This window comes from Anolis sagrei, chromosome 6, assembly GCF_037176765.1.
Source record: "Anolis sagrei isolate rAnoSag1 chromosome 6, rAnoSag1.mat, whole genome shotgun sequence".
Lineage (NCBI taxonomy): Eukaryota > Metazoa > Chordata > Lepidosauria > Squamata > Dactyloidae > Anolis > Anolis sagrei.
This window is the reverse complement of record NC_090026.1, coordinates 48,915,474-48,930,622: the sequence shown is the minus strand read 5'-3', so window position 1 is coordinate 48,930,622 and position 15,149 is coordinate 48,915,474. Positions and strand designations below refer to the sequence as shown.

General features: G+C 42.4%; 1 protein-coding gene across 3 annotated transcripts in view; it reads right to left on the bottom strand.

Moving 5' to 3' along the window:
• ARHGAP27 (Rho GTPase activating protein 27) overlaps positions 1–15,149 on the bottom strand; it is a 117,457-nt gene that overhangs the window by 69,432 nt on the left and 32,876 nt on the right. For all 3 annotated transcript variants that reach the window (XM_067470092.1, XM_060781236.2, XM_067470093.1), the window contains exon 2: positions 9,632–10,423. In XM_067470092.1, the coding sequence (XP_067326193.1) occupies positions 9,632–10,423 (792 nt within the window). The remainder of the gene's footprint in view (positions 1–9,631; positions 10,424–15,149) is intronic.

Sequence of the window (15,149 nt, the reverse complement as noted above, 5' to 3'; positions counted from 1 at the left end):
ACCAATTTAAGGTGGAATCAGGTGTCAAACAGGGATGTGTTATTGCCCCAACCTCATTCTCCATCATCATCACTATGATACTTCATCTTGTTGATGGGAAGCTTCCCACCAGAGTGGAAATCATCTATTGGACAGATGGCAAGCTATTTAACCTCAGCAGACTGAAAGTCAAAACCAAGGTTACAACAACATCTGTTATAGAACTCCAATATGCTGATGAAAATGTCAGAAGAAGACCTACAAGCCACTCTAAACACCTTCGCAGAAGCATACGAGAAGCTCAGCCTGTTATTGAACACTGAGAAAACCAAAGTGCTCTTCCAGCAGTCACCGGCCAATTCCTCTCCAATGCCAGAAATACAGCTTAATGGTGTAACATTAGAAAATGTTGACCATTTCCGCTACCTTGGCAGCCACCTCTCCAACAAAGTCACTGAAATACAACACTGCCTGAGCTTTGTGAGTGCAGCATTTTTCCAAATGAAGCAGAGAGTGTTTGAGGACCGGAACATCCGTAGGGATACCAAGATGCTTGTTTATAAAGTTATTGTCCTCCCAACCCTGCTATATGCTTGCAAAACAAGGACTATCTACAGACGTGACATGCAACTCCTGGAAGGATTCCATCAGCATTGCCTCCCAAAAATCCTGCAAATCTCTTGGGAAGACAAGCGGACAAATGTCAGCATGCTGGAAGAAGCAAAGACCACCAGCATTGAAGAGATGGTCCTCCGCCATTGTACCGGCCATGTTGTCCGAACGCCTGATTATCGTCTCCCAAAGCAGTGGCTCTACTCCGAACTCAAGAACGGAAAACGGAATGTTGGAGGACAGGAAAAGAGATTTCAAGATGGGCTCAAGCCAACTTTAAAAACTCTATCATAGTCACTGAGAACTGGGAAGCCCTGGCCCTTGAGTGCTCCCAGCTGGAGGTCAGCTGTGACCAGCAGTGCTGTAGAATTTGAAGAGGCACAAATGGAGGGCGAAAGAGAGAAACGTGCCAAGAGGGAGGCGTATCAAGTCAACCCTGACAGGGAAGCTGATGCCCTCACTGTGGGAGAACATGCAGATCAAGAATAGGACTCCTACGTACCCACCGCCAGGACACCAAATTTGGAGGACAATCTTACTTGGACAACATATGTATGCCTAAGTATGTAAGACTAAAGAAGGAACAAGAACCTGTACATGACTTGGAGCCCTTCCAGACAGGTCTTATATCCCAGGATATGATCCCAGAGTTTCTGTTTATTCCAGATTATCTGGCAGTGCACACTCATATAATCCAGTTTAAACCAGAAAATCTGGGATCAGATTCTGGGCTATAAGGCCTGTGTGGAAGGGCCTTTGTAGCACTGCCTCCCTCTTTATACCTCTAAGGCTGCTTTAATCATTGGCTCCTGTGTGAACTGGCTTGTCCTGACTGTAGATTAAAAGCAAAACAACTCCCTTGATTGAATAACTGAGTCATTCATAGCGCAGGTGGAGTCCTCTAAAAGACAAGGATTTTTTTTTGTCTCTCCTACGTAGTTTGTCCAACGAAACACGTGTGTGAACTGAATCATGCTGCCCATGCAGACTGTACCTTTTCAAACCTGCTCTATTCCTGCAGAACAAGGTGGTAAGAGTGGACTCCACCACTTCCCAAGGCAGGTGGGAGGATAATGTTTTTATTAGTTCTCCAACAAAGGACTGTTACCTTGTCTTGGTGCTGGAGCTTGAGCACCTCAATGATGCCACGTGTGAAACCGTGGAGGGACACCCAAGACAGGAAGGTCATGGCAGAGAGGTCAGACCAAACACGGTCCCTGGGGAAAGTAGTGGCAACCCACCCCAGTATTCTTGCCATGAAAACTAAATGGGTCAGTACAACCAGAGATATGTCGGTATGCCATCAGAAGATGGGATCCCAAGTTAGAAGATGGTCAAAATACTACTGGGGAGAAGCAGAGGAGAAGTTCAACTAGCCCGAGATGTGATGACGAAGCTATTTCAAAGCCGACGGTGCTGGCGATGAACGACGAATCCATTGTTCTAAAGATCAACACACTATAGGAACCCTGGTGGTGCAGTGGGTTAAAGTGTACCTGTCCGAATGTATCTCCTTCTGTGTCCTTCTATGTATCTCCTTCTATGTCCCACCTCGGAGTTTAAGATCTTCTGGGGAGGCCCTGCTCTCGGGCCCGCCTCTATCACAAGTGAGGCTGGTAAGGACAAGGGACAGGGCCTTCTCAGTGGTGGCCCCTCGCCTGTGGAACTCACTCCCCGGGGAAATTAGGTCATCAACATCCCTCCTCTCCTTCAGAAGGAAGCTGAAAACATGGATATGGGACCTGGCCTTTGGGTAATCTGGCAGACTGACAAGGTAATGACGACCAGAATTTGGAAAGGACTATGGTAATGCTGAATGGACTTACGGATTTTAGAACTCGGTGAACGTTGGCCACTAGATTGGCTTTTTAGTTGTTATTGTATTAATTGAATGTTTTAACTATTGTGGTTATTGTTGTTATGTATTTTAATTGTTGAATTGTGGCATTGAATTGTGCCCGTTGTAAGCTGCCCCGAGTCCCTGCTAGGGGGTTGGGAAGGGCGGGGTAGAAGTGCCCGAAATAAATAAATAAATAAATAAATAAATAAATAAATAAATAATAGTGCTGAGCTGCTGAGCTTGTTGACGGAAAGGTTAAAGGTTCAATTCTGCTGTCAGCCCTAGCTTCTGCCAACCTAGCAGTTCGAAAACATGCAAATGTAAGTAGATCAATAGGTACCGCTCCAGCGGGAAGGTAATGGCACTCCATGCAGTCGTGCTGGCCACATGACCTTGGAGATGTCTATGGACAACGCCGGCTCTTCGGCTTAGAAATGGAGATGAGCACCACACCGCAGAATCAGACATGACTGGACTTAATGTCAGGGGACAACCTTTACTATAGGAACCTGGAATGTAAGATCTATGTGCCAGGGCAAACTGGACATGGTTATTGATGAGATGTCAAGATTAAAGATAGACGTAAGCGACTGAACGAATAAACAACAACAATGTCAAATGTCGCTCTAGAAAACAAAGGGTTAGACTCGTACCTTTCTACCTGCCAAGACAGATTTTTCTTTAAATAGGAAGTTTGGTGTTGCTTTTGTTGCAAACATTCGAAATTTAAGCCCTCCCCCCCTTTCATAGAATGGTTCCTTCCACTATCTGCTGTCAAGGAAGGTGCTGCCACCTACTGGACGCTGTGAGTTTGCAGCCTTCTAGAATTCATTCCAAGCACTCAGCTTGAATATATAACACTATGTAACAAAATTTTAAATATTTTCTGTTCCTAGTTTAAAAGTGTCGTTCTTGTTTAATCGTGCAGTACTTACTTTGAACAACAACAAAAATTTATTTATATACTGCTCTATCTCCCCGAGAGCTCTCAGAGTAACATCATCAATACATACAGAGTAAACAATATAAACATAATAATAATAATAATAATAATAATAATATTTATTATTTATTATTTATTTATTTGATGCACTTATTAACCGCCATTCTCAGCCCATAAGGGCGACTCATGGCGGTGTACAGTACACATAAAAGACAATTACAAAAAGCCAGTTTCAACAACATATAAACTATACAACAATTACAGACTACACTAAAAATCCACTTCGTCTCTTAGTGGAATCATAGCCAGTCTCATATTCCTTGTTCCATTCCAGTTCTCATTACCGTATTGTTTAGCACTTAATTAAATGCCCTCTCGAACAGCCATGTCTTAAGGCTTTTTCGAAAGGACATGAGGGAAGGCGCCTGTCTGATGTGTGCAGGGAGAGTGTTCCACAGCCGGGGGGCCACCACCGAGCAGGCCCTCTCCCTCGTCCCCGCCAGCCGTGCCTGTGAGGCAGGCGGGATCGAGAGAAGGGCCTCCCCAGATGATCTCAAGGTCCTCGTGGGCTCGTAGGCCAAGATGCGGTCCGAAAGGTATTTTGGGCCGGAACCGTTTAGGGCTTTGTAGGCCAAAACCAGCACCTTGAATTGGGTCCGGTAGCAAATCGGCAGCCAGTGGAGCTGGGACAACAAGGGCGTTGTGTGCTCCCTGCCACCTGCTCCAGTTAGTAACATGGCTGCCGCGCGCTGAACCAGCTGAAGCTTCCGGGCCGTCTTCAAGGGCAGCCCCACGTAGAGAGCGTTGCAGTAGTCCAGGCGGGATGTGACAAGAGCGTGTACCACCGTGGCCAAGTCAGACTTCCCGAGATACGGGCGCAGCTGGCGCACGAGCCTGAGCTGTGCAAATGCTCCCCTGGTCACCGCTGAAACCTGGGGGTCCAGGCTCAACGATGAGTCCAGGGTCACACCCAAGCTGCGAACCTGCTCCTTCAAGGGGAGTGCGACCCCATCCAGCACAGGCTGTAACCCTATACCCCGTTCGGCCTTGCGACTGACCAGGAGTACCTCTGTCTTGTCTGGATTTAGTTTCAGTTTGTTCGCCCTCATCCAGACCGTTACAGCGGCCAGGCACCGGTTCAGGACCTCAACAGCCTCCTTAGTAGCAGGTGGGAAGGAGTGACAGAGTTGGACATCATCTGCGTACAGATGACACCGCACCCCGAAACTCCAGATGATCTCACCCAGCGGCTTCATGTAGATATTAAACAGCATGGGGGACAGTATGGAACCCTGTGGCACCCCACAAGTCAAAGGTTGTGGTGCGGAACAGGAGTCCCCCAATAACACCTTCTGGGTGTGGCCCTCCAGAAATGACTGGAGCCACTGCAGAGCAGTGCCCCCAAGACCCATTTCCGCAAGGTGCCCCAGAAGGATACCGTGGTCGACGGTATCGAAGGCCGCTGAGAGGTCCAGGAGCACCAACAGGGACACACTCCCCCTGTCTAGCTCCCGGCGCAGATCATCCACTAAGGCGACCAAGACCGTCTCGGTACCATGCCCCGGTCTGAAATAATAATAATAATAATAATAATAATAATAATAATAATAATAATCTTTATTTATACCCTGCCGCCATGTACCACAAAAGCCAAGTTTTTGCACTTTAATAAACGTTTTGCATGTTTTTATAATAGAACTAATTAGGAAATGACATTTATAACCCAGGAACAAAAACCGTGTTATGCAGTATAATACACCGGGGAGATGCAAGGTTTTGATTTCTGCTTGCCATGCAATTTGTTTATCAAGTTTTGCTTGTGTTTTTTAAAGATATCCAGGCAGGTGATCAGCACAGGAATTTGTTCTCACAAACAGAACCAGTTTTTTCACAATCCGCTCCTGGATTGCTTCCAAGATTTCTTATTCATAGAAATACATATATGGGCACCTCTGGAGAGTCTATATGAGAAGGAGAGGGACCCGGGATGGTGGAAATAAATGAAAAGCAAAGGATATGGTAAAATCAAAGAAAGGTATTATCTGAATGGCCAGTTAATCCCTAAAGATAAAGTAATAGAGAAGATGGGTAATAAGAACTGGATAAAAGGAGCCGTGGTGGCGAAATGGGTTAAACCGTTGAGCTGCTGAACTTGCTGACCAGAAGGTTGATGGTTTGAATCCATGGGATGGCGTGAGCTCCCGCTGTTAGCCTCAGCTCCTGCTAACCTAGCAGTTCAAAAACATGTAAATGTGAGTAGATCAATAGGTACCGCCTCGGTGGGAAGGTAAATGGCGCTCCATGCAGTCATGCTGCCCAAATGACCTAGGACAGTGGTTCTCAACCTGGGGTCCCCAGATGATTTTGGCCTCCAACTCCCAGAAATCCTAGCCAGTTTACTAGCTGTTAGGATTTCTGGGAGTTGGAGGCCAAAAACATCTGGGGACCCCAGATTGAGAACCACTGACCTAAGAGGTATCTACAGACAAGGCTCTTCAGCTTAGAAATGAAGATGAGCACCACCCCAAAGAGCAAGAGATGAAGGGGAAGTCTTTACCTTTATCTGTGTGTCTGTGTTTGATTGTTTCAAGGCATTGAATGCATATGTTGCAATCTGCCTTGAGTCCCCTCAGAGAGATAGGGTGGATGTTGGAGCTCAGCCTGTGATTGTGTTTAAGGACCAGGGTGCTTTAGATATGAGGAGTGATGACAACGAGTTTCAAGAAGATAATGGTCTGGTCAATGATATTGATTCAGAGAATGACCAGGAGATCTCTGTTCAAAGTGTAGTTTCTCATGAGAATGTCCCTGAAGGATGTGGGGATGATGGTGTGCTCCCTGAATTGCTACCAGAGAATTCCCATGATTTGGAGCTTGAGAACAGCTCAGCACCTGGCCCAGCTCCAGAAATTAATGAGCAAATAGACAGGCGGGAGGTCTAATGGTAAAGTTGGCCTTACCCCTGACTGCAGCTAGAGTTGTTGGCTAAACAGAATAAAATCAACCCAGCTGCTCTTTTACCTGTAATCCATAGCTCTATCAACACAAATCAATGGGCCACGTTTTCCACAGCATGACTATCAGCTCCATCATATCTGTAGATCAAGCCAAAAGCATGGGAACAAGAGTAGGGAGGGGAGAAGAAAAGATGTTGGCAACTATTTGTAGCCTGCATAAATTTTAATTTAAAATAATATGTTAATACTTTTCTCACATGAGGTGTAAGTGCCACGCTCACTTCTCTTTTAGACTATAGAGGATTTGAAATAGTTCTGCCTTTTCCTGTTCGTTTGCTTGTCTCTCCGTAGAATATAGGAATTGAAAGTAGTTCAGTTTATAGTTACAAGATTCCCAAACTGCACCAAAAAGCAATGTAGGCATTTGTTGTACAGTATTTTTTTGCATTGGCATTTTATTCTTTTTTTCAATACATTTTTTGCAGACTTTGAAGTAAATGTTTTTGTTTTGTCACAAAAATTTAATATACAGATTTGATAAATGCAAATTTGATATAATGATGTGTGGGTATGAATGAGTTGAATGGAAGGATGTATGATTAGAGCAATACGTAACAAATAGAATGGGGTTAAATCATTACGGACACAAGAAATAGAGGAAATAATTAGGAACATGAATAAAATAAAAACAGAAAAATATAATGAATTAGAAAAAAGATGATATTAAAATGGTACAGGACTCCTGAACAATTGGCTTATATGGTAAAAGGAAAGAATTTGACGTGTTGGCATTGTAATAAAGAAAAAGGTACTTATTCACATATGTGGTGGGAGTGTTCTGAAATAAAAAAATTCTGGCAAATGATACAAGGAAAAATTCAGGAGCTATTCCAGATAAAAATTCAAATTAATAATGATTTGCTACTATGGGGAGTGTTGGATCATCCGAGTATAAAAACCAATTGCCAGGAATTATTTAAGGTAACAATAAGAGCATTCCATGCTGTGATTACTAGAGGATGGAAAGACAAATGGAAATTGACATTAAGGAATTGGAATGATTATATGTATGATCAAGTGCTGTTAGACATTACAGGAATTATGACTAAGCAAGCACCCAGAATTGACAAAGAAAAAGTCATTACAAATAGATGGAAGGTCTACTTCAACTGGTTGAAAAATAGAGGAGCCAACGATCACAATAAAGAAAAAAAATACAAAGACTTTACCAGTGGCTGGATCTGCAAGATTAGTAGAAATATACTGTGGTTGAGGAGGGAGGGAGAGGGAGGGATGGAGGGAAAAATGTAATCTACACCAGTGTAAATTACCATAATGTCTTTAATATTTGTTGAATTACTCAGGGTTTATATGTGTAAAACTTGGAATTTGGCTTATTGATTTGTGTTTATAGCATAATAAATTTTTTTTATAAAAGAATGTATGGATGGAGGTAATAATTTTGGAAGCACCAGTAAAATATTAAGACCTGCAATGACTAACTACTGCATGCTGGGACTGTAATTAAAAGTTGCTAATAAGAACTGAAAAGTAAACTCTGATAGGAACTGGGACAGTGATAACAGAAATGTTTACAATGTTAAGAAGGATGTCAACATAAGATCAAAATCAATCAAGGAGCATCAACATCTGGCCAGGAAACTGAGATGGAGCCAGGATGGAAGACGTTATCATTAATTTACAACTTTGGTACTAGATCAGCAGAATATTCCTATAAAAGACTTAGTCTAATAATGCTCAAATTGTGACAGACCTGAGGAGTCTGGTTCACCCGCCTCTCTGGTCCATGGACAGGACAGAGATGGTGTATTCGGAGAGTGACAGATTTGGAAGGGAGCTTCTTTCTCAAAGGAAGAGGAAGACGTGCGCTTTTTGAGTCTTAAATTTTGTGCAGGGAGTCAGGTTCTGCTGTATGGAAAACAGAGATCTGGTCCTTGGCATTGTTCTTAGGGAAAGAAGTTACGCCATTATGGAAGTTTTGGAACTATGCATTGGAAGGGCTGCAGGAAAGCAGTGTCTGGCCTAACAGGTGCTTCTCCAAGGAGGGAGAAAAGGATATTATAATATTTGGGTGCATGAGGATGAATGCATGTTCATGTGTGTGAATGTTGGGCAAAATAGAATCTTGACATTTGGCAGTTGCTGGGATTTATAGTTCACCTACAATCACAGAGCATTCTGAACCCCACTAATGATAGAACTGGGGCAAACCTCCCACACAGAACCCCCATGTGGGCCACAGCAACGTGTGGCAGGGGACAGCTAGTATTAATAATAATAATAAACTTTATTTATACCCCGCCACCATCTCCTCGATGGGGACTCAGAGCGGCTTACATGAGGCCAAGCCCAAACAACAAATTACAACAGAGTAAAACCGAAAATGCAAACCGAAAATGCAAACAATAAACAACATCATAATTACATAAAACATGTGAATAGATAACAATATAAAATTACAATAAGCACAACCCATGGGCCTTCCAACACAAGATCTCCTGTCTACTGTCAAAAATGATCAATTCAAGGAAATTTATCATACATGTAACATTAGCAACTGTGTTTTACAGTTTGTCCTCCACATGTACACATTGAACTTTTGCAGGTTCAATTATTAACATATTTAATTAATAGATTCTCTCTAAAAATATCTAGATTCTCCTGCACAACTCTGTTAACTGTGCTAGAAGATGACTATAAAGTCACACTAGAAATTCCTAAAGAGAAGATTTCTCTAGACATTTGTAGATCTTCCGTTGCGATTCTAAGGATTCTATGGTCAGCTTCTTGAAATTGATATTTATAGAGTCATGCAGGAGGGCCTAGAGATTCCTAGAAATTTACTTTTCTACTTTTTCAGAAGTATGAACTTTTTCTACTCCTGCACCCCTTATTCCAAGAAATGTGGAGGGTCTACTGTACTTCTAGAAGAACAACTCAAGTAACCAGTATCAAATGAAAAGTACAGATGTTAAGATTCAGTACCAAAACCAGATTTTTAGTCATGGACTGACAAGAAAAAAGTATTTTCTGCATGTGCAGTATGATATCTCTTTTTCAGTGAAGAATGCCAGCCATTTTTAGAGATTATATATCAGATCTTTGCCATGAACTCAGTATTAAACTTCTGGATCTACTGGTTAGTCAAGAGACACAGGGAAAGGACAGTACTGACACAATGCAAGGTCAGAAATGACAAGAGATCCTAGTGAGTGCTCTGTGGAACCACTACCATTCCTAATCTTCACCTATGGTTAAGAACCACAACATATACTGTACCTGTTCGTCATTCTTCTCCAATATGTCCGCCCTGTCCTCAGCTACTTTATGGAGGTTCTCTGAGCTGCTCTTCAGGCAAGGATGGGGGTGGTCCCATGAAGCTGCTTTGTGCAATCCTGAGTTCCCGACATTGCCTACTTGGCCATGAGGGGTGAACCTTGCCAAATCATCCAGAGATACTGTAGACCTCATGTGTTCAGTGGAGGAGCCAGAGCTCACCGGGAAATTACCTGAGCCTGTTTTGTGGGAAGGTTTAAATGATCCATGAGATGTGCTAATGGGTGGTCTTTTGGCTCCAGAATGGAAGGGCAATGACCTCTCACTGTTGTCCAAAGGGACTGTCTCTCCTGCTCCGGAAGAGATGGACTGGTGTTGGGAGGTATCTGCATTACCATCTTGACCAGCGTTCACAAACCGATACACATACTCCGGTGAATGCTCCTTGCCAGGCTCAACAGAAGCCCCTAAATCGGGATTCTCCGAGTTTTTGGGGGGCAGCATATCCAAAGACGGTACAGTCTGGGTGATGGGGCCCAGCTCTTTGACATACTTGGCTGGGATGTAGAAAGGCCGGGCTTCTTTGCTTTTCCTAACGTGCCACCAGTGGTCATTTGTCCGCCTCAAAAGGATGTATCTCTCGTTGGGTTTGATTGATATCAACCGCCCATCCTTGGAGGCATACTCAAAGGCATATTCCACTAAGACATAGGTCTCCTCCTGCACGTCTTTGCCCAACGAATCCATCCTGGTAGCCTCCCAGCAACTTCCCGTATTGCAAGCTATTTCTTCTCTCTGAAATGAAAGACAAGAAGAATCTGTAACATGGGTTTGGAATTAGGGAAGCCGATAGTTTTGTTTTAAGGAAAAAAGGAGTAGTTTTTGTAACATTATTTATTTATTTATTTATTTACTGCGCTTATATACCGCAATTCTCAGCCCAAGGGCGACTCATTGCGGTGTACAACATGGAAAAACAAGAGCAAATTACAAAACATAGTGTAAAATAATCCACAATTCATCATTATCAGAAAAACATCTTATCAAAACATCAACATTACTACAAAAGCCATTCCGAATCGTCTCATCGTCAAACCCACAATCCGATATCATTTCCGTTGTTCCATTCCTATGGTCAAATTACCAGTCATTGCACTTCTTGATCAAATGCCTTCTTAAACAGCCAGGTCTTTAACTTCCTGCGGAATATCAACAGGGAGGGGGCTAGCCTGATGTCCACAGCCGAGGAGTCACCACCGAGAAGGCCCTATCTCTCGTCCCCACCAGCCGTGCCTGTGACGCAGGCGGGATCGAGAGCAGGGCCTCCCCGGAAGATCTCAAAGTCCTCGTGGGCTCATAGGCCGAGAGGCGGTCAGTTAGGTATTTTGGGCCGCAACCGTTTAGGGCTTTATAGGCCAATGCCAGCACCTTGAATTGAGCCCGGTAGCAGATCGGCAGCCAGTGGAGCTGGTACAGCAGGGGAGTTGTATGCTCCCTGTGTCCCGCTCCTGTTAGTATCATGGCTGCCGCACGTTGGACCAGTTGGAGCTTCCGGGCCGTCTTCAAAGGCAACCCCACGTAGAGAGCGTTGCAGTAGTCTAAATGGGATGTAACCAGAGCGTGGACTACCGTGGTCAAGTCAGACTTTTCAAGGTACGGGCGCAGCTGGCGCATGAGCCTAAGCTGTGCAAATGCTCCCCTGGTCACCGCCGAGAACTGGGGCTCCTGGCTCAGTGATGAATCCAGGATCACACCCAAACTGCGAACCTGCGCCTTCAAGGGGAGTGCGACCCCATCCAGCACGGGCTGTAACCCTATACCCTGTTCGGCCTTGCGACTGACCAGGAGTACCTCTGTCTTGTCTGGATTCAATTTCAATTTGTAACAAAAAGCATCCTGTAACCCACAGAAGTGGCAAATGTGGCTGTAGTAATAGGTGGTTTGGTTTCCATTTCATTGGGGGCAGTGAGTTTGAGCTCTAAAGAGCTATCCATAGTGCTGAGATCTCTCCCACATATAGGTCTAACATCTCCAATAGTTCTTTTGAAGTTTCTACATAGATTTTCTCCCCAATTGACATGGAATCTACCAAGATAATCTGATGTCTACAGATTAGAAACTAAAAGTAATTTGTTACACAAATTCCTACCCAGCCCGGCTCCACCATAAGTAATTCATTGCTGTCAACTCTGGAGAAATGTTTTATTTTCATCTTTATTTATTTGTTGTTTTCTTTTAAAACTAGCATTTATGCAAGAATGGAGTACAATTGGATGAAAGGGGACACTGGGGAATGTTAAAGCATTACTCAGGAACTATTACGTATTTCTCTTGAAATGCAATGTTATGTCCTCATTTAAAAAATGCAATCTATATAAATAAAAATATAATGTTCGTTTGTGGGATTAACAGAACTCAAAAACCACTGGACGAATTGACACCAAATTTGGACACAAGATACCTAACAACCCAATGTATGTTCTTTACTCAAAAAAAAATTATTTTTGTCATTTGGGAGTTGTAGCTGCTGGGATTTATAGTTCACCTACAGCCAAAGAGCATTCTGAATCCCACCAACATTGGAATTGAACCAAACTTGGCACACAGTTCTCCCATGACCAACAGAAAATACTGGAAGGGTTTGGTGGGCAGTGTCCTTTGGTTTTGGAGTTGTAGTTCACCTACATCCAGAGATCACTGTGGACTCAAACAATGATGGATCTGGACCAAACTCTATATGAATACTCAATATGCCCAAATGTGAACACCGGTGGAGTTTGGGGAAAATAGAATTTTGACATTTGATTGATTTTTGTCATTTGAGACTTGTAGTTGCTGGGATTTATAGTTCATCTACAATCACCTACAATCACAGAGCATTCTGAACCCCACCAACGATAGAATTGGACCAAACTTCCCACACAGAACCCCCATGTGGGCCACAGCAACGCGTGGCAGGGGACGGCTAGTGAGTTATAAGTAAATAGATTACTTTTAATAAATTGTTTCCAGCTCGGGATTATTACACAATTATTTTGCCTCTGCTAGACAAAGATCTGTGTTTGGTGGTCCACAATTGGTAAACCAACCTGGACACAGAATACTATTTGAAAACACAGAAATGCTAGACCACTCAGACAACCATCATGTCAACTACACAGAGAAGCCATTAAAATCCACAAGCATGTGGACAATTTCAACAGAAAGGAGAAAACCATGAAAATAAGCAAAATCTGGTTACCAGTATTTAAAAAATACATGAATCAAGGCAAAAATAAAATAAAATAAAATAAAGAACAACGCTCAGAAACAGGGGAAATCCAGACAGCCAACAATCAAGTAACAGTATAAACCTCCCAAACAAAGGATGCCCCAGACAACAACAGCCAGGCTTTGCAGCTGCAAGGCTACGCAATTGGATCTTTTATAGAAATGTGGATCTTGCATAGAAATATGTATATTTGTTGAATTTTAGCAATGTTTGTGTTTTTTAACTGTGTTGTAACCTGCCTTGAGCCATAGGGAGATGTGGGTAAGAAATAAAATAATGATGATGATGTATTGTCAAAGGCTTTCATGGCCGGAATCACTGGGTTGTTGTACAACAACCCGATGATGATGATGATGATGATGATGATGATGAATTGCTAATTAAACTGTCTAATAGCAACATACATATTTGCCTCAAACTGACAAGAGTTCTTTCTCCCACCCTGGACATTTCACAGATAGATAGATAGATAGATAGATAGATAGATAGATAGATAGATAGATAGATAGATGATAGATAGATGATAGATAGATGATAGATAGATGATAGATAGATGATAGATAGATAGTAGGGCTGGGTGGTTTCGTTTCGTTAATTCGTAATTCGTTAAAAATTCGTTATTTTTTTTATAACGAAGCGATAACGAACCATTCTGGAGCAACTTAAAAACGAAACGAATTTTTCAATTCGTTTCGTAAATGCTTCGGATTCATTATGTATTCGTTTCGTTATCGGTTTGAGGTCGTTTTGTTATTATTTCCGCATGTCTGGGGCAAGTTTTATAGTTGTTTTTTGTTTAATTAGTGAAAAAAAATTATAATATCACACCAACAGTCAACAACAGAGGGAGAGGGAAGCTTCAGAAGTCCCCCCTGTCCCATTTGGAGGTTTTTTAGCGTATTGCGCGATCGCGTCCGCCATTAACGAATCGATTCGTTATTGTTTCGTTAATGTTTCGTTAATGTTTCGTAATTTTTTTTACATTTACGAAATTTCGTAAATATCGAACTTTTTAAAAGAAAAATTTCGGAATTCTTTTAAATATCGAAATGCAAAACCCTCCAAAAAACGAATCTATTTTAGAAACAAATTTTTCCGTTGTTACCCAGGCCTAATAGATAGATAAATAGATAGATAAATAGATAGGTGATAGATGGGTGATAGATAGGTGATAGATAGGTGATAGATAGATAGATAGATAGATAGATAGATAGATAGATAGATAGATCCCACTTGCCTCATTCCCACAAACCTCTGAACAAACCTCGGGAGATGCTAGCCACAGATGCAAGTGAAATGTCAGGAGAGAATGCTACTGGTACATGGCCATATTATCCAAAAAACTCACAGCAACCCAGAATATCTCTTTGTTAATTAATTTTTAAACATTATTAATTCCCAACTAACTCATGTGTTAGTTGGACAAGTCTACATAGGGACCACCAAACGCAGCATTGCCCAAACACGAATCAAGGAACATGAAAGGCACTGCAGACTACTTCAACCAGAGAAGTCAGCCATAGCAGAGCACCTGATGAACCAGCCTGGACACAGCATATTATTTGAGAACACAGAAATGCTGGACCACACCAACAACCACCATGTCAGATACACAAAGAAGCCATTGAAATCCAGAAGCATGTGGACAATTTCAACAGAAAGGAAGAGACCATGAAAATGAACAAAATCTGGCTACCAGTATTAAAAAACTCTAAAATTACAACAGCAAAACAGCAGAGAGGAAACAACCAGGCACATCTTAACACCTCTCAACAAAAGATTTTCCCAGGCTCAGCCAGGCCTTCAAATGCTAATGAAGGTGGTCAGTTGAAACATTAACACCTAGCTCCAGCAGAGAAGAGCTCTTTGCCTCACCTCAGCCATTCCACAGATAAACCCATTGTCCTAATTCCAACAGACTTCACTACCTCTGAGGATGCTTGCCATAGATGCAGGCGAAACGTCAGGAGAAATGCCTCTAGAACATGGCCCTATAGTCCGAAAAAACCTACAAGAACCTAGTGATTCCAGCCATGAAAGCCTTCGACAATACATTTAACTCATGTGTTATTTTCTCCTTCAAACATATTTAACTGTTTAGAAGAGAATGGCTTGAAATTAAAACATTTACGTCAAAACTACATTTTAAATACAACTTGTTAAATATAATAGGTTACTTGCTAGACCAAAAATTAAAGGAAGTTGTGTTGTTCACACTTGTTAATTTTAAAGTATAAACATGTTGTCCCC